Source organism: Cimex lectularius, unplaced genomic scaffold (assembly GCF_000648675.2).
Source record: "Cimex lectularius strain Harlan isolate CLEC.00 unplaced genomic scaffold, Clec_2.1 scaffold3, whole genome shotgun sequence".
In the NCBI taxonomy this organism is placed as follows: Eukaryota; Metazoa; Arthropoda; class Insecta; order Hemiptera; family Cimicidae; genus Cimex; species Cimex lectularius.
This window is the reverse complement of record NW_019392688.1, coordinates 1,880,460-1,901,580: the sequence shown is the minus strand read 5'-3', so window position 1 is coordinate 1,901,580 and position 21,121 is coordinate 1,880,460. Positions and strand designations below refer to the sequence as shown.

Below are 21,121 nucleotides of genomic sequence, written 5' to 3'. Positions count from 1 at the left end.
AACGAACAGACAGGGCAGACTTTGCAACCTGGAGCCTCCATAAATCGCTTTTCTCATCTCGTTTTCGAGAAATCTAATAAATCTATAAATTAAAATCAACTCTCATATTGAATTCTATTTACCATTCGAGCGACAAGTTTCTATCGCCTTTACTCAAAAATTATATCTTTGAAATTAGACTTAAAAGTATTAAAATCTTCCCAAGAAACCACCGACAACGGTTCAACATAGTGATATCTTGACTTGAAAGTTCAAATATAATCGTAGAGTTAGCAAATTATTCGGCTGTTTTTTTCTTTTTCAAAAACGAGACACCGCATTTCGTACAAACATTTTAAAAACGCTCCGATTTAATTAATTCATCAACAGTCTGTATTGCAAATTGCAGAATATTTTATTTACACACGCTAATGCCAGCGCTGCACTCGGAGGACACATGCCATGAGAAACCAGCAAATAGTGGCACTCAGCGTGAGGGATTAAGGGGCAATGAGGTCGCGAGGGCATCGTCCATTATGGCGACATGGCGGGTTCTCGGGATGGGAATGTGTAGAGAGGACCCGGGTAGTAGGGTTAGGATGGATCGAGAGGTTGGAAACTTTTATAATCGGGAGGAATTAGTACATAAACAAAAAGAACAGGCATTGTAGATAGTAACGTAACAAGTAGCTTTGACAATTTCTCTGAGGACCTCGATTGGAAGTATTGGATGCGCTGGTTGTTGGATGGCTTGGCAAAACCCCACAGTTCCACTCCATATGTCCAAACTGGTCGCAGTATAAGGTTGGTTTAGTTTTGTCGGTCAAGTCAGATTTTGGTCCTAGAAGTCTTCTGTTGAGTTGTCTCTTAAGTGCGGGATTCCACGTCATCTGCTGTCTAGACCGTCCTAAGTATTTAACCTAAATGGAAGTTTGTATCTCTTTGTTGGGGGTGTTGTGCAATGGAGGCAAGACTGTTTTCTCAATGTGAACGTACACTGAGTTACAGTTTTATTTATTCAGTCATGTCCTCCAATTTGTGCACCAATATTCGATAAGCGCAAGGTGTTTTAGGATGTTAAAGATAACTTGGCTAAGATTTGAGTTAGAAGAAAAAAATTGCGGTATCGTCAGTGTAGGTGGTGTTGATGGTAAGGTGTTGGGTAGGTCAGTACAAATGATATAAAGGATGGGACCAAGAATGCTCTGTTGCCACATTCCGAGAGGAAGAAACAAATTATGTAGATGGAGAAAACAAGGATGAAAAAGGTGGGAAAGCAGGATCAAATTGAACTCATATTTTTTACAACTCGAAAGATTAAATATTAAATGAAGCAGTTTTTATGAAATTCGTTTTTCTCTAGTAAGTTTTGTCCAAGCCTAGTGAATTTTTGAAATCCTTCAAAGACCTTCCTATGTTTATATTTTATTGGTTTGTGCCAGCGAATCGACTTCTAGTTGGACTGATAGGGTTCAGTAGATGACTCATTCTTTCTCATTTCTCAAACTGCCTCAATTTTGATGAAAAATGCATAGGTAAAAGAAAAAAATTTAATGGTTTCTGTTAGTCCGTTAAAATAAAAGTAAAAAATCTTATCTTCTCGTCTGAATGAGTTAGAAAACCATTCTACACTATTTACAGTCAACTATAATTTAATTTCTATTTGAATCTCATAGCGATCTACCACGAAGAAAGCAAGAATATTTTACCAAATTTATTTAAAATATTTTTTTTAAAATAGATATTTTAACTATTCCTGTCCTTGTTTTAAACAAAATTGCCCATTACTCTCCTATATGACATGCTAAATATTGGCTTAAGAAATTAATGTCAAATGGCGCATGTTAATGTAGCATCGACCGGCTTAATTTGTGTAATAAGATTTTTTCTATCCCCACCTTAATTTCAATTAGAAGGGAATATGACCCCTTTCACTTTTGGCTCAATCAATTAAGCCCCGCGCGTGCTTTGCCCGAGCGAAGGTCGACGGATCCACAAAAGAATGTCGCGGCTAAGTGGCCAACGGCTAATTAAACGGCGGTAGGTCATTTTAGCGAAAAGCCTGTTTAAAATGTCTTTTGTTGTGGGAGTCTTCCAGTTTTGAGACATTAGGCTTTTTCCCACATTTGCTTTTATGCGTCTCGATTAAATCATTTCCGCAGAATTTTTGTTCTCGGCTGATGATTTCGAAATTTCCGACCCCCACAAAAAAAATCTAAATCTTGTGTGACTTCTCTGTGCGTTCGTTTTGCGGGGTGATGAACCGTCATCACTATGCTGGTCTGTAAAGCGCGTTTTGTCTTTTCGCTATATTCACTGTTGGGTCTGGGTGATTTTTGTTAAGTCGTGAAGAAAAGGATAAAAAATAAAAGACAAATACAAAGGACAATAACTTAAAATGAAATTACGCTACTCAAGTCGCAGAAACCCTTCATTACACGCTTTATGATAATTTTGGTCCGCCTTTCCTCGCTTTGTTGGTCTGTCTGACGCGCTTCGGCAAGCCATCTTCACTGTTTTCATGATTGTTGTAAATTCAAGTCTCTTTTATAAGGTCCTGAAGGACAAAAACGATAAGACAGAATACAAAAAAAAAACACAAGATCTTTTAGACACAATGAAAAATCAAGATTAACTACCAAATGACTCGTTCTCTGATGATTTTGGTCCTCTTTTCCTCGCTTTGTTGGTCTGTCTGACGCCCTTTTTGGCAGGATCATTACTGTTATGTCTGTGTGATTTTTGTAAAGACAAGTCCCCTTTATAAGGTTTCAATAGACAGTATAAAAATATAAGGCAGATTTAAAAAAAAAATCGTTCTCTGGTTATTTTGGACCTTTTTTCCTCGCTTTGTTGGTCTGTCTGACGCCCTTTTTGGCAGGATCATTACTGTTATGTCTGTGTGATTTTTGTAAAGACAAGTCGCTTTTATAAGGTTTCGATAGACAGTATAAAAAATATAAGGCAGATTTAAAAAAAAAAAAACACGTTCTCTGGTTATTTTGGAGCTTTTTTTCCTCGCTTTGTCGGACTATCTGAGCCCTTTTTGGCAGGATCATTACTGTTGCGTCTGTGTGATTTTTGTAAAGATAAGTCGCTTTTATAATGTTTTTTATAGGTAAGATAAAAAAGATAAGACAGATACAAAAAAAATTTTTTAGCACAATTATGGAAAATCAATCTAAACTACTCAAGCCAAACAAAGCAGTTGGTAACGACCAATATGACCAGTTCTCTGATCATTTTTGGTCCTCTTTTCCTCCCTTAGTTGGCCTGTCTGACGCCCTTTTTGGCAGGCATCATTAATTACTGTTGTGTCTGTGTGATTTTTGTAAAGTCAAGTCGCTTATATAAGGTCTTGATAGGCAGGTTAAAAACGATAAGACAGATACAAAGAAGAAAATAAATATCTTTTTGGCCCAACAATGGAAAATCAAACTGAATTTCTTCAGTCAATTGACCAGTCTCTGATCATTTTGGTCCTCTTTTCCTCCCTTAGTTGGCCTGTCTGACGCCCTTTTTGGCAGGCCATCTTTACTGTTGTGTCTGTGTGATTTTTATAAAGTCAAGTCGCTTTTATAATGTTTTTTATAGGTAGGATAAAAAAGATAAGACAGATACAAAAAAAAACAATATTTTTAAGCACAATTATGGAAAATCCAACTGGACTACTCAAGTCGAATAAGCAGTCGGTAACGACCAAAATGACCAGTTCTCTGATCATTTTTGGTCCTCTTTTACTCGTTTGGTTATCCTGTCTGACGCCCTTTTTGGCAGGCCATCGTTACTGTTGTGTCTGTGTGATTTTTGTAAAGTCAGGACTCTTTTATAAGGTCGTGAAGGACGGAAGAAAATACAGATACAAAGGTCAATGACGGAAAATCAAACTACGCGACTCACGTCCTAGAAAACCGTCGGTAACGACCAAATTACAAATTCTCTGATAATTTTCGTTTCCCTTTCCTGTTTTGGTTTGTTAGACGCATTTCATTGAGTAAGTTTTCTTTCCGTGAATGAAGCCAAAAACATATTTTAATTTGTTTACATATAATTTTTGGAAGTCTATCATATAATTTTTAGAATTCTTTAAATGTATGTATATTATTAAATATGATTCTAAGGTGTAAACATACATACTATTTATAGATATTTCTAAATTTAGAATATTTTCTTAGCATGTGCATTTAAAAAAATATAAATAATCTACCGAATTGAAAAAAACCACGTAACATGGTTTTATATATTATTTAAATATACAACATTTTAGGGTAAATCGGCTTTTCGGCGTTGTAATTTATGTAAATTCGTCTTCATACCATCGAATGTCAAGATGGTGAATTCGTGTGTGAATGGGAGCCGTGGAAAACTCCCCGCTCTCCGTTTGGTCTCGCTAGGTTCCGGACGCGCTCAGTTGTGAGGGTGATTTCGACGAGTGCGGTCAGTCATGTAGCTTATTCGCGTGGTGCTCATTCCGTTCCCAGTGCTTATTTGGTAAGGATTCGAAAGCGATTTCTTCGTTGTTCAAGCTCGCCTTTTCGATGTCGAAATATTTAAGTCACTTCGCACGTCAGGACAAATCGACAGGCGGTATTTTATTACGCTCGCTGCGCCGAGATGTAAAATATAAACAATTTTATCACACAATTTTATCCATATACGTAAAATGACATGTACGATAAATTCTATATGCCGCCATTTAAAACATCAAAATAAAAGAGATAAACATGCAAATTTATATTACGACGATTCTTTTTTCAAACTTTGTAATTTTCGTTGTTTGATCTGTGTATGTACATCTCATAACTATTGTACGAAAGAAAAAATATTCCTTTATATAGATAAATTCTACAGTTTAAAAAAAACGTCAAATCCGCCTTATCTTGACTTATCTAGTCTCTAGAAAAACAACTTTTCCAAAGATGTTTGACCTCTTACAATAAATTTTCTGTGTTGATGATTAAATGAGCAGTTGAAGGAATGTTATGTTTTATACTCACAAAATTATCTTGGTAGGTAAAAATAATTTTGAAATCAAGAATTTATTCTTTTATTATTATATTTATTGTTCGGTTAAAACAAGCCCTTGTGACAAATTTCAAAAAATTGTGTTTCAAAAAACAAAACTATTTAAGTACTTTAAATGTAGCACTGAAAATCATTTTTCACACATACTTTTATAAAAATTAAAAATCGGACCAAGGGAAAGGTTCGTTTCAACTTAATATATATAAATTTCTCTGCGTATTTATCCACATCAAATTGGCCCTTTGTCCAAGCCAAATTAAATTGTCCTCAAACCAATTTTTTTGCAAACTAAATTATAGTATATTATGGTAAACTTATACGCACTTGATTACTCCACTAGGTCTGTCTGCCCTTATGTGAGTTTAGATGACACTCAAACGCGTTCGGCTTACGCCATCTTCAGTGAGCAGTTAATTTATGCACAACTTATAGTGAGGAAATCATAGTAATTCGAACGTAATTCTACTTGTGTATAAATACTCCAAACCGAATGAAACTTTTACTAAACCAAATTGAAGTTTTTCCAAAGTAAATTAAATCTTTACAAACCACATTAAACCATTTCTAACCAAATTATATTTCTTCTAATGAAAATGCGATTTGTAGAAACCCAATTCTATTTTTGCAGACCAAATAAAGCATTTTACGAACATATTCTATTTTTTCCTGTACCACATTAATCTGTACCCTAACCAAATTACGTTTTTTGCTAATCATATTCTGTTTGTTTTTTCCCATACCAAATTAAACTATTCCCAAACCAATTTACGCTTTTTATAAATCATATTCTGTTCTTTCTTTACCAAATTACACTATATCGAAAAAAATTATACTTGAGTCATACCAAATTGAACTATACCCAAACCAAATTACGTTTTTTACAAATCATATTCTGTTCTTTCCATACCAAATTACACTATATCGAAACAAATTATACTTGTTTTAAACAAAATTCTATTTTGACAAATCCAATTAAATTTTAACAAAACACGCTTTTACGAACCATATTCTTTGTTTTTCACACCAAAGGAAACAGTAAACCATACAGAGACCAAATATAATTCGTCCAAACTAAATTCTATTTTTAAAAACTAAACTGATTTGGCATTTTTTTCCAAACCAAAGTAGACTTTTTATAACTCACATTCTGTTCTTACAGTGCCAAATTACACTATATCGACATAAATTATACTTGATTCAAACCAAATTAAACTATACCCAAATCATATTTCGCTTTACATAAATCATATTATGTTTTTTCCATACCAAATTACCCTATATGGAAACAAATTATACTTATTTTAAACAAAATTATATTTTTACAAATCAAATTAAATTAAAACAAAACTACACTTTTACAAATCATATTCTTTGTTTTTTATACCAAAGGAAACAGTAAAATACATAGAGACCAAATTCTACTTCGTCCAAACTAAATTCTATTTTTAAAAACTAAACTAATTTGGCATTTTTTCCAAACCAAAATATTCTTTTTTCTAACTCAATTCTACTATTTGCATTAATGAAATGTGAATTCTGACTTACCTAATTCTACTTTTATAGTTTTTTTCTATTGATAGTTACATTTTTTTTCTATTTCAAGTTAACAATTTTCAGTTGGAAAAAAAAATAGGACATTTACAACTTTAATGTTCAAAGTATAAACATACATAATATACTTAAACCAAAAATCACAAAGCCCAATTATCTGCAAGGTAAAATTATTTAACAACTTCTCAACTAAAAACCTTAATTAATTGTAATTATTTAACAACGGTTAATCTTTAAGTTTAGTAACAATTATGAAGATGAATTAATGGAAGACGTGATCTGCCGCGTCTGCGTCAACTGACAATGAAGCATAAAAACATAAACACCATATCCATAACCTAGATGACTTTAATGTGTTTCAAATGATTGATTTCACTTAAACTTAGAAGCGTTATTTAAATAACATTAAAAAAATTAATGTAATTTATGTATGTAAATTTTTAGATAAGATTCAAAGTATAGTTTTGTTTACATAATCAACGTATTTTTATAGAACCCTGATATTTTAAATATTTCTTCAGGTAGAAAAAGCTTTTGATGTGAAATTCATAGTGGGATTTAGTTTTATAATGTATAAGCTGTATTCCTTAATTTTCTGAAATTTGTCACAAGGTCTAAAGCTGTCAAATTCCTCTCATATCCATAAAATGTCCTGGGACTCGTTCAGGTTAAGACCCTGTGTATATTTTTATTCATTCTTTAAAAATTTTCATTTAATTCATTCATACTGACTACTATTTGTTATGTCTGATTTTGGGACAGATTTAATTACGAGACTTTCAGATAAAATTATGAAATCTGAAGCCCCTCGGAGTGTTGCATATTTACGGTTTAAATTATAAATCTAGTCATATTATATGTTTGTTGGGCAACGAATGAATATTACGATTCATTAACGATTAGGTAAAATAGAAGAAAATGGGTCATACTTTGTCGCAAGGTACGTGGCCAGGTTTTTAATCGATGGACAACAATGGCAAGCGTAAAGTTGATATATATCAAGATTGATCTTTTTTAATCCGCATCGAAGGGTTAATTTTTAAAACTGTGCCAATACAATTTGCCAAGAAATGAGGCACTTCCGCCAGAAATAGTTTTCTACTTGTTATTTTATTAACGAGACCGATTAAAGCATAAACTCCTTCCTACGTCCTGAATTTTTTTCTTGCCCCAGTCCGAAGAGGACCGATTTTCAAATCCACTCCAACTCCAAATGGAAAATCGCATTGGATTTGGGGTACAAATCCAAGTATAACCTCGGAGCAAATATTTTGTTAAAGTGGGATATTTTTAGAAACGCCTCCATCCATTAAAAGTTAAGGATCGCTCACCGCCGGTTATTGGGTGTTGGAAAAATGTGACACCTGGACCATTAAATCAAAATATTTTTCTTAAGTTTACTCTCATGTAAATTGCAATTTTCTGCAAGCTACACGGACGTTCTAAGATGGAAAGATTGGTCACTGTAGTTTTCCGCTTGCTTCAGTACGATTTCAAAATTTCTTGGATTTTGGTTTAGTTTTCACAGTCATCCTGTTCTCATATTCTTCTTCAGCTCTTGAAATTGAGAATTTAAATTTTATACAAAACATGCCAAATAAGCAATGATGAAATGATAGTTGCCTGTTTGTTGTAAGTGGACTCTTATACTCCAACTCTGCCTCTTCTCATGATCAGAACAAAAATATAATTCTCATATTTTCATTTTTAAAGATTTTTGTAGTTGAAGAAAATTGAGCATAAAATATTTAAAATACATTGTGAGATATCGTCTTGACGTAGATGCGTTGAGGGACCAGTAGTTACGTAGATTTCGATCGTACTGGTCCGCCTGGTTTTAATGTTTTCGTCTGTTAGGTACGTTTCGGCTTTCGCAGTTTTCACTAGTGCACAAATCTACTGAAGATGGAGAAAAGCCGAAACCCTACCGACAAACCAAAACCATTTGGATGAGCGGACCAGAATGTTCAGATTAGGTCCGACCTAGTCTTGCTGTTTTGGTCTCTCAGACATGTTTCTGCTTCTGATTATCTTCAGTAGTGTGTTTACATCTGACAAATCAAAACAGCGATACAAGGGGGACCATGATGATCGCAAACGACATAACAGTACCGTAAAATCTAAGTATAATTCATCTTAGAATAAAAATTGAGCGTATTATTAAAAGCAAACTATATCGGTCATTTCTAGTTTAAAAAATTGGCAACGTATAAAATACATTTGAGATATCTTGTTGAGGGCTTGATATTAAACAATAGTTTTGACGTTTCTGATAATCCTGATCCGTCTAGTTAACGTTGAAAGGATGTTATGGTCTGTTAGACGTGTTTGTGCTTGCTGCCACTTTCAGTGGTATATCAAGGTTATAAGCAGGGTGAGGCTACACAAGCCCATCACTGAAAAAGCGAGAACCTGATACAACAGATCAAAACTGCTTGGGTGGGAAGAACAGAATGATGAGAAGCTATAACAGCATTCTAAGTGAATATATACTTTGGTCGTTCTGAACATCCTGGTCCGCTTAGTCTCGCTGTTTTGATCTGTCGGACGTATTTCTGCTTCTTGCCATCTCCAGTGATCAAGGGTTATAAACAGGATGAGGCTCAAACACAAACCCATCACTAAGAAGCGAGAACCTGAAACGATCGAAAACTATAATAGAATTCTAAGATAAGTTCTTTGAACGTTTTTGAAGTCTGATCCGCCCATCCGTGCTGTTTTGATCTGGTAGATACAAGCCTACATTGAAGTTGACGAGAGTCAAAAGCACGTCTGACTATCAAAACAGTGAGACTAGGTGAACCAAGACGATCGGAAACCATAATAGAATTCTAAGATAAGTTTAGATTTAAATACACTTTGGTCGTTTTTGGATTCTGATACGCTTATCCGTGCTGTTTGGGTCTGGTAGATGCAAACCTACCGTTGAAGATGACGAGAAGCAAAAACACGTCTGACGGGTCAAAACAGTGAGGATATTACAGTTAAATAAGGTTTTTAGTTGAGATAAAAAAGTAAATGGCACGAGCGGGATTCGAACCCACGATCTTCGGCTAGATACGCCGCTGCTCGACCACTTGAGCTATCGTGACCTCGATCCACTCGGACACTAACTTCCCATCTCAACCCCACCTTTTGAATTTTCCCTCCTTTTTGCCATTTTTCAAATGTCGCGTAATCGGATTGGATTCTCGACGACAAATGAAATGGCCACGGAGAGCTTTAGTGAAGTATACTTCATTTTAAATCATTAAATTCACTAATTTCGTTGTCCGCTTGACCAGTTAACAGAACAGTGAGGATAGGTGAACCAAGACGATCGGAAACTATAATAGAATTCTAAGATAAGTTTGGATTTAAAAACACTTTGGTCGTTTCTGGATTCTGATCCGCCCATCCGTGCTGTTTTGATCTGGTAGATGCAAACCTACCATTGAAGATGGCGAGAAGCAAGAACACGTCTGACAGGTCAAAACAATGAGGCTAGGTGAACCAAGACGATCGGAAACTATAATAGAATTCTAAGATAAGTTTGGATTTAAAAACACTTTGGTCGTTTTTGGAGTCTGATCCGCCCATCTGTGCTGTTTGAATGTAGTAGATGCAAACCTACCATTGAAGATGGCGAGAAGCAAAAACAAGCAAAAGACGATCGTAAAGGACAAAACTGTGCATTTAAATCCGAGTGTAATCTATCTTAGAATAAAAATTGAATGTATTGATAAAAGAAAATTATGTAGTTCGTTCGTAGATTAAAAATTGGACATAAATCGTTAAAAATATATTGTTAGACATGTTAATGGGAAAAGACTGTTTTCTAACTAGCTGATTTTATTTTACTTATTGCTTATAAACATATCCAGCTTATTTGTTGTAAACTTTTCGTCGTCCTACCGGAATAATACTATTGAGTCTTGACAGGACTTTTCGTAAGTGTCGTTTCAGGAAGAGGTTATTCCTTAGCCACCTTCCTATCCAATTCGATTGTTGTGTCAGGGATTTAAATTATGCAAAAAAGGTCTTGGGCAAACGGCGTTATCCTATCAGAGAGTGGAAGTCTACATTATATACCCTGTCTTAATTACATCACCGAAGGAAGAGAAATGTGACGAAACGTTTTGTACCCACTTCCGTCGGATATAAAGATTACAAAACACCACTCCCGCAGATTTTCTATTCTATTAGAAAATCAAAAATTATCAAATCCTGCTAAGCCGTCAAAGAGAATCGTAGCACAATTTGTATGATTTTTCTTCTCTGTTCAAATTTAAAATACAGTTTAAAAGCCTAAATATAAAAGCGTTATGACTAGAGCCCAGAGTTATCAGCAATAAAAATCCTGTAATAGGTCGTATAATATGCACTAATAAAACCTTAAATTAAAAAAACAAATGTATATAAAGGAAGTTGTTTGTTTTCCAAGCACTGCAGTCCTTCTGGTTTATTGTACTTTCCTAGTTACCTAGTACCCTGCAAATCGATTCGATCCTTCTCCTAAGAACTACTAGGTCATGTACTGTCGTTGCTACAATTCTTTTCCTCGGATTTTCTTTGTTCCCCACGTTGTATCTCCATTAAGCAATTTCTTCGCATTCGATGATGATATGGGTGGCTGTTTCTTCCTCCTAATTGGACCTAAAATGGTGTCATCATTGAGTATTCCCAGTTGTGTAGATGTTTCCTCAGATGCCATTTCTTAAAAAGTCTTAACATGATTCTGATGTTTAGCCCACTCTAACTGTAGGGTTGTTTTAGTCTAAGTTTTCTGTGTCTAGCACCTCTAGATTACGTCCACTTCTCCTTTTGCCTTTTTTGGATCCATTCTATGATGGAGGATTCTGTGTTTGTTTTTGTTACCCCAAGAATAGGTTTAGGGCCAATATATGGTCTTGTATATCCTCCTCTAGACAGTGTGTCTTTCGCTATCCAAAATTTCCGTGCCCTGGCACCCAAGATATCATCAGGCTGTTGTCTTTCCACAGTTTTCGACGATTTTGGATGTACTGACTACTTTTATGTGATTTTTTCACATACTAATGATTTAATAGCTGCTTGACTATCCGAATTTTGAAGAATTTTTTGCAAGTTTTTTAAGATTTTTTAAGGCCCAAACGTTGATGGCATGAATTTCATGTTGTAAGAGGTTTACTTCCCGAATAAGTTTGATTGCTCATGTTTTTGGATTGTTCAAAAAACGCCAGATCCGGTTCCTTCACTTTTTTGGGGCATTTGTATACCTTATCATTGTTTCTGATGACCTGCTGAATTCTTTATATATTCACTTGTTTTCGTAGTCCGCTTGACCAATTAATATCTTTCAATTAATTAAGCTTTTTAGTTGAGATAAAAAAGTCAGTGTCACGAGCGGGATTCGAACCCACGACCTTCGGCTAGATACGCCGCTACTCTACCACTTGAGCTATCATGACTTCGATCCACTCGGACACCAACTTTTTTATCTCAACTAAAAACCTTAATTAATTGAAAGATATTGGTCAAGCGGACCACGAAAATTAGTGAATTTAATAAGATAAAATGAAGTATATCTTCACTAAAGCTCTTCATTTGTCGCCGAGAATCAAATAGATTATACGACATTTGAAAAAAAGGCAAAAAGGTGGGGTTGGCATGGGAAGTTAGTGTCCGTATGGATCGAAGTCACGATAGCTCAAGTGGTAGAGTAGCGGCGTATCTAGCCGAAGGTCGTGGGTTCGAATCCCGCTCGTGACACTGACTTTTTTATCTCAACTAAAAATCTTTATATATTTTTCGAAACGGACCGTTACATTCTGTTCATTAAATAAAACAATTCTCTGATTTAATTTTTTATAGAAGTTTCTCCCCATACAAGAGTTGTATAAGTCTCCTTGCCCTATCCTGTCATAAATTTATTTGCTTTGATTTTTAAATAAAAATATAATATAAGCGTCGATAAGACGGTCAAGGGAACCTGGAATTGGAAAACTGGGACGAGAATGCTGAAAGACCTTCGTAGAAACATAAAGTCCACCCTAAGCTTATATTATTCACAATGGGCTTTCATAATCTTAATAAGTATCGGATGGTTTAAATACTTGCCCATGTTTAAGATGGCGTTTCGCCGAATGACAGTTCAATGAGTTCACCCATCCGCAGACCAAAAGTAACTACAAACTTTTATATTTTTAGTAATTTTATGGGAACAAACCTTCTTATTCTTTAACTCTATTCCACAAAGTATCCAATAAAAGGGGGGCGTTTTAGCTGAAAACGTAAGGCAGAAAATTCCTTAGTTTAAAATCCACTCTGTGTCAATTGTTTGTTTTCTAGTTTCAATCGGTTATCGTAGATTTCAAGAGATTTTTATTCACTTAGTCAGTCAAAGATAAGAAAAACAATACTTTTATTAGGAACATTCAAGGAAAGGCATTGTTAGCTCGGTTATCACACGTCAAATCGTTGTGACGTTTCGATAAATCAAAAAAATTTAAGCATATCTTGGCGGGGAAATTGCTAATAGATTCAAACCGCCTAGGGAAGTTTTCTTTTTGCGTTTCGATTTTCCACATGGATGATTATTAAAATGTCGATAATTTTGGACTTTGCCAGAGAGCAGTCCTTTCTATTTTGGGCAAACGTTTGATCGATCTCGGAGGGTTTAGTTTTTCTTTTAAGGGTTGCATAACACGTTTTTTTAAACCTGAAATCCCTAGGAACTAGTTATGTTATGTTCGGAATGTGAGATATACCGCGCCCTTGAGAGCTATGTATCCTCCGTTCAGTACCTATAGCACCCTGATTAGGCCTAGTTCTAAAATATGATTAGTAGGCCCGGTTTCATTGGTTTTTTGTTCGATCTCGGAGGGTTTAATTTTTCTTTTAAGGGTTGCATAACACGTTTTTTTTAACCTGAAATCCAGGATCTAGTTATGTTATGTCGGAATGTGTGATATACCGCGCCTTGGGATTTATTGTATTCCCAGTTCTGCACCTACAGCACATCGGTTAGGCCTAGTTTTTTTAAGTAATTTGATTAGTAGGCCCGGTTTCATTGGTTTTTGGGTCGATCTCGGAGGGTTTAATTTTTCTTTTAAGGGTTGCATAACACGTTTTTTAAACCTGAGATTGGGGCGTCTGTGGGCGCAACGGTTTACGCGTTGACACGGCGCTCATCACTGTAAGTTAAAGGTCCCGGGTTCGAATCCAGCGGCTCTGCATTCGAGCCCGACATACTTACAAATGGGCTTTTTTTTCAAAAACACCGGCACCCTGAGGGTTGTTATAACCTCTGCTGTTGCGAATCCTCGTAAAAAAATATAAATAAATAAAAAATCGGAGCAGTACCCCGTTTTTTGTAGTATTTCTAAGTAAGGGAAGAAATCCTATCGATGTGTTTTAGGGTATGAAATAGCAATTATTGAACATAGTGCTGAATAAATTTCGCTTCAAAAAATCAATTTCACCAGATTACAAGTGTAGAGAAAAATAATTACTTTTTATAATGGAACAGGACGACTTGTCTTCTCCCTGGAGCTAATCTAAAGTGGCTTTGTCTAGACATTGTTAATGGGTAGCCAGGAGCGGTTTTAAGAGTTCTCGGTCTATTTTAGATAAAAGTTGAATTTCTTCTGATCTACTGACCTGGGCTCACAAGGGTTTTATTGTTGTTTGTAACTTTAAAACAGCTCTTTTTCACCGCTTTGCCTTGTGTAAATAAGATGACCGGGACCGTTTGTTTGCCCCTCGCAGCTCAAAAGGAACCGAAATAAAATGGGCTGACGTTTCTATTTTGTAAATTGAACATCTGAGCATTTATTTCAACGTGGAGGAATGTTGAAAACAAACGGTGGAAGGACGTATGATAACAAACCGTGGATGAGTTTTTTTATGCATATGAAGTCGTATGTGCAGAACAAAAGACGGCCGAAGATCGTCTGTATGCTTGAACTCGTTTACTTCTTAGAGAAAACTCCTGTCAAAACAAACGTGTTCAGAAATTCTTCTCCACCAGAACCTCGTCGGGCAACAGTACTTTTTAAAAATAAATTAAATTACTTACCTTACGTAATAAGCAAATAGCAGGTTAGCAAACTAAGCGTCCGCGTACATTCTCTTCAGATAATTTTTTTTAATATGCTTCTGTCTTATAATATTGAAAAACTTTACTATGCAAATGATTGGGTTAAGGGAAAAAACAAGATGTGTACTCGTCAAACTGAAACAATTATCTGGAGCAAGTTTGGGGATGGATAGAACAGCACTCGGTGCTATGTACAAACGCGTTTTCCTCCCTTTGGCTACATACAGTGCGACAGACTGAATACTAAGGCATAAAGATCCTTGCTCAAGCCCAAAGGTTGGCTCTGTTAAGGATGACCAAAGGTCCATCCTTCGATCTGTACCTCATTTCAATAACAACACTGAGGACAAAAGGGGCCAACTGTTGGAAATACAAGGATGTGATCAAGAGACACTCAGCTCCATCATGGAAGCTGACAAGTCGATGCCAAAGCAAAGATGGGAAAATGGATCCTTGACAAGTGGCAGAATCGATGGTCCCATAGAACAAAGGGCAGAATCACTTTTGAATACTTCCCAACAATACAAGTGTGAATGTCATTGTTGTGGATTAACAACATCAAATGGCGCTCTCCAAGTTATTGCCAAAGGTCCACCCTTCGAGCTGCACCTCATTTTGATAACAACACTGAGGATAAAAAGGGGCTAACTGTTGGAAATACAGGGATGTGATCAAGAGACGCTCAACTCCATCACGGAAGCTGACCAGTCGATGCCAAAGGTCCACTCTTCGATCTGTACCTCATTTTGCTAACAACTCTGGGAAAAAAGGGGCCAACTGTTGGACATACAGGGATGTGATCAAGAGACGCTCAACTCCATCATGGAAGCTGGCCAGTCAACGCCATAGCAAAGATGGAGAAATGGATCCTCAACAAGTGGCAGAATCGATGGTCCCTCAGAACAAAGGGCAGAATAACTTTTGAGTACTTCCCAACAATACAAGTGCGAATGTCATCCTTGTGGATTAAGCTCAGCTTTTGCCTCTCCCAGTTCCTGAGTGGCCATGGAAACTACAGGTCATACTTACACAGATTCCACCTGTCACCTCTGCAATCTGCGGAAGGTGCCGTCACGAACCGGGATACATGTCCATATTCCACTGTGCACAGTACAAAACCCACAGAGAGCTGCTGAAAAAAATGTTCCAAAGTTGGCCAACAGAAAAACATAGGCTTGTTATAGACAAAAACCTACAAAATATTCCACAGGGTTGTGACCGACATATCTTCGAAGAAGAAGCAAAGTAAAGATTGTGAAGGTAAAAAATGAGGGAGGAACTAATAAGATTTAGATTGTAAAACAAAAGGGAAATCGGGTTGTTTCTCTCATTTAGTTTAATATTTACATAAAATTTGTTGGGAAAAAAGTTTTAAATATGCATATTGTACATAATATACCTATACGTAAAACCTCCTATTTATATTATCTATTTAATTATTGACAAAACCTATACGTATACACATTTGAGAGAGAAACAAAAGGGGAGTACCCATTTAGTTTATTTAAATCTCAATTTTAAGTCCCTTTCCCCTCCTAATTCCTCAGGAGGAGGGAAGTTTAATCTCAAAAAACAAATCCCATGTGTCCTTTTGAATTAAGTTTAGAGCATGGCAGGTCTGCCGATGTAGGCTATGGTCACCTAGGTATGGTGGGGAAGGAGGAGGGTTAAAAAAAATGAAATTTGACATTATTCTATTAGACATCAAAGCCTGTCCTGTATAAAACTATAATAGAAACGACCACAAACTGCACATTGTTGAATTTTTCTTTTTCTCTTCGTTAACTACATGAAATTTGCATAGCGAAAGTAATAAATAATCGAAGTTCTTTGACGATCGTGGCATGTCCTGCTGTCGACATTGAAACGGCGAGCCAGCGAGAACGAAAAATTTAAAAAAAATATAAATAACAAATCTTTTGGACTGATGAAGGGGAGAAATGCGAGGAGGGAAGATGTATGTCTGCCAGGACCCTGTTTTCGTCTCCTGCCTCCCCATGTTCTCGACAGGACCTCGACCGCAGCTCCGAAGATGGGGAAGTGTCGGCTCGTGGGTAAGTAAAGATGTCTCAAAAAGATTTGAATAAATGGACCCCCCTCTATTTGCTTTCACAGCAAATTTGCGATTTTTTCCCGAGTTCCAATGTCCAGTTTTGTGCGGCAAATGCATACAAGTTGATTTTTCATTTTCCTATTTAATGTCTGCCATGGAAACCGATCTTTTCAAAGGATCTTTAAATTCAAATTTTCAAATTTGCCATCATTCCGATAGAGCAAGGGTTCAGTGTTTGAGGCCATTCACACAACAAGCTCCATTGAATAATCATCACAAATCGCCTTCCTCCGTGTCGATTCCAATCATTCTTTATAAACACTTGGCTCTTTAGCACTCTAAGAAAATAAATATGAGCAGCTTTGTTGTCTTCTTTGTTCATGTTGAACCATTAATTATTTAGACGCCTGTGGATCATGAGATGATCGAGCTGAACAACTCGACCGTCTCGCAGGCTGATGATTACACAAAGAGAAGACATGTCTTTCGCCTGTCGACACCGTCGTCATCTGAGATCCTGCTGCAAGCGGAAAGCGCGGATGAGATGACGAGATGGATATCTGCCCTGTCCAAGCACGATGCCTTGCAACAGGTACAGATTCAGTCGATTTTTTCTTGTTCTTTTTAAAGATTGAAAAATTCGTAGGTGCCTACTGGATCCTTGCAGAACGTATCGCCTGTCACCGCCCACAAAGGGTTGATGAAAAACATAACGACAACGTTCAGGAACCGCTCACCCACTGGTCAGTTGCCTGTCAACAAGAACAGGAAGCCGAGTCAGAATGAAGTGCCAGTCGGTACCGCCAAGAGCAAAACGTGGAAGGTCAGGGTGGCAAAGCAGCTGAAGAAAATACAAAGTGGTAGTGGTTCTCCTGTCTCTCCAACGGCTCCGATCTCCTATCAGGAAGGTGCTACCATCGGTGTACCTCTTGAACTATGTCCAAGGGTATGTATTAATAAATCTTGTGCTATTTGTTTTTGACTTAAATGTTTTTTATTTTATTTCATTTATTTATTTTATTTTTTCAGTCCAAATGCAACGAATTTGTACCATTGCTTGTTGAATTATGCACTGGAATTGTTGAAGAAAGAGGCCTTGATATAATCGGCATTTACAGGTACTTTTAAACATCTCCATTTTTACAAGCTTTTTAATTTGATATATTTAAACAATTTCTCTCATTTCAGAGTACCAGGAAATACAGCTGCAATAACATCATTGACGGATGCTGTCAACAAAGGCTTGAAGGAAGCCTTGATGGACCAGGACCAGAGGTGGTCTGATGTTAACGTGATCTCATCGCTGCTTAAGCTGTTCTTTCGTAAACTACCAGATTGTCTTCTGACGACTGAGCTCTATCCAAACTTCATCAAAGCCGACAAGATCGAAGACCCAAAAATGAGGATAGTCTCGATTCGGAAGTTGGTCCACGAGCTGCCGGACCACCACCACCACACGTTGAAACACCTCATGATGCACCTCAAACTTGTAGTGGAACATTCGATCATAAACAAAATGGAAGCGAGAAACCTCGCTATCGTCTTCGGGCCCACTTTAGTCAGAGCCGCTGATGACAATATGGTCACCATGGTCACCGACATGTCGCATCAGTGTCGCATTGTAGAGACATTGATTCAACATGTATGTTTTAAGTTTTCATATTGTAATATTTAAATTGTCTGTACTTTTTATAACAAGTCCATTTGCTTTTATTTCAAAGGCCGACTGGTGTTTTGGGGATGAAAGCCTGGACAGGCTTAGGCTCCAAGAGGCGCATGACAATGGAGGCCAAATCCTAGAATCCGACTCCGCTCTGCCCAACCAATCACTTCTCCTCGGAAACGTCCACAAACTCGAAGGTGATTTACAGTTACTGTTATTAGTTATTGTTTAGGATCAGCTCTTTATTAATATAGATTTTATACAAATTTGAAAAAATGTGGGAAAGAAAAAACTGTACAGAAGGAGGCATCATTTCAGTTATAAGAGAAATGGTGTCCACGTTGGCTTGGGGGTTTCCTTAGTCTTAATGTTTCGTGTCCGAATGTTTTAGTGTAAACAAATAGATGAGCTTTCTTAGTTGCTAGTTTAGATTTTTTTTTCCAAAAAAAGGACTCCTCACATATATTTTTAAATCACTGCATTCAGTTGAATTTTTCATTTGAACACAACAAATTTTGCACCAAATTAACCAAGAAAACGGGAGTTACAGTAAGTTTTGAATGAATGAAATGTATGGATGGATTAAAGATTTTTGCCCACTAGAACATATCATATTAGGATTGTAAATGTACTGACACTCAAAAAAAAAATCTTTGCATCAATAACATTGGAAAATACCCATTAGTCCAATCCGTCACCAGCTAACATCGTTGCATGCCATGCCTGTTCAGTCAACAATTTGCCGGCCAGAATATTTTGTAGGTGACAGCACAATCCATGTATGATACACAATATTGCCAAAACTGTGTATACAAACAGCCCTCCATGTTGTGCGCCAACACTTTTTTTTTTTTGACATTTCACATTTCTTTGAACTATAATTTCACAAATTTTGTAATATAATTAATTTTATCTTAATAATTAACATTAATCTTATATTCACTATTTTTCGTGGTCCTCTTGACCAATTAATATCATTCAATTAATTGAGCTCACGATAGCTCAAGAGGTAGAGTAGCGGCGTATCTAGCCGAAGGTCTGGGTTCGAATCCCGCTCATGACACTGACTTTTTTATCTCAACTTAAAACCTTAATTAATTGAATGATATTAATCTTATATATAATTAATTTTATATAATCAATCTTACATAATTTATAATTTCATTAATTTTTTTTGTTTATTTAATTTGGAATATTCAAAAAGATCAATTACCTATACTCGAGTTGAGATTTTAAAAAATTGAAAAAATAATTTATTTATGATACTTACCGTATAACACACCACTTATCGTTCACAATCACAAGTTGTAGTGTCCTCTCAATGAAGCGTCTGCAAGAAATGTACAGCGACCAGATCTGAACTAAATTGAGACCAAACAAGTACACTATGGTTACCATATCCATTGTATACGGGTATAGAATGTCGTTGAATTGGGGGAACTTTTCTCGTGCCTGGCACTGTCATGTTGTGATATTTCTAGTGGGCAAAGACCTTACAAAGGTCATCATGGTGGTCATTTATGCACCAGTCAATTTTTTTTTTTTTTTTATTTACTTCATCTTTATTTATTTAGAAAAATGTTAGGAATCAAAATCTCCAATAAATTCCCATATTTTCTCAAGCCTTGTGAAAACATTTAAGCAATGCAAGTTTCAATAAAACTGAAAACTTACTTTATTTTCTTCTATTTCAAAAATCATGCGTAAAATAAGTAAATATATATTAAAGCGTGTTCAAATAAAGAGCTGTTCTTTACTAATACATGTTTATTTTTTAAATTAATTTTCTGTGTATTTCCAAAATAAAACGAAAGACGTAAATAGTAAACAAGTAGGGGAAGATATATTCCTCGATTTTCTATAATTTTTAAAATGCATGTGCCAATGGAGTGATACTTTTTATATATTTTCAATGTTTTCTCTTTGCACAAACCCTCTTGAGATGTTTTCAGAAGATGCACTTTTGAATAGGTGTTTGTTTTCATGTGACCGCCGTCGATACGAACCACAGCTGATATTCATTCCATGTGCATGTGCATTTTCAAAATTATATGTGCATTCGATTAGGATTTTGTATTTCAATTTCAATTTACTATACGAATCCATGTGTTGTGTTTCAAACGAAACGCAACACTAACCAATTCATATTGCTATTGTTCAAACGTTTACGGCTTTAAAATAAAGTAAAATGCGCTTTTCCGTAATGTGGCTTCTATAAAGTTGTGATCTATGTGCTGTGCATGGAGTTTGCGCGGTTTCTGATTGAAAAAAAAAAATGTCTAATATTTCAACTCAAAAGCAGAGGATACAGACGTGGAACACTGATTTCAATGAATTTTTTGGGGGTGTCTAGATCAAAAAATATTAGATATGTGTATGTGTGCATTCTTGCCAATGAACCGTAGGAACCTAGAAAAAATATTTTAAGTAAAATTTTAGAAAATTTAAGTAATTTTTTTTAACTTTGTTGTGTATATATTTCAGCATTAGTAATTATTATATCTCATTTAATTTGTTTTGTTTATCATGATAAGAAAATATTATGCAAGTTCATATTAAATGAGACTAGATATATGAAGTCAAAAAAATTCTAGTAAAGTAGGTAATAAAAAAAATGTATTTTTTGAAGGAAAAAATTAATTTATTCTAAGCATCCTTTAAAACATTTAAGACGATTTTCATTGAAATAATCAAATAGAAATTTATGGGCAAGATTGTCCAGGGCAGGGGAAAATTTTTTTTTTCTCATCAATGTCCGGAAAAATTCATAAATCTATTGGAGTTTTCTACT

General features: G+C 35.8%; 1 protein-coding gene across 10 annotated transcripts in view; it reads left to right on the top strand.

The window, feature by feature from the left end:
* The window catches only part of LOC106662175 (rho GTPase-activating protein 21-A), a 218,089-nt gene that overhangs the window by 186,458 nt on the left and 10,510 nt on the right, over nt 1–21,121 (top strand). For all 10 annotated transcript variants that reach the window (XM_014386031.2, XM_014386030.2, XM_014386028.2 and 7 more), the window contains 5 exons: nt 17,071–17,259; nt 17,314–17,613; nt 17,697–17,785; nt 17,856–18,309; nt 18,389–18,527. In XM_014386031.2, the coding sequence (XP_014241517.1) occupies nt 17,071–17,259; nt 17,314–17,613; nt 17,697–17,785; nt 17,856–18,309; nt 18,389–18,527 (1,171 nt within the window). The remainder of the gene's footprint in view (nt 1–17,070; nt 17,260–17,313; nt 17,614–17,696; nt 17,786–17,855; nt 18,310–18,388; nt 18,528–21,121) is intronic.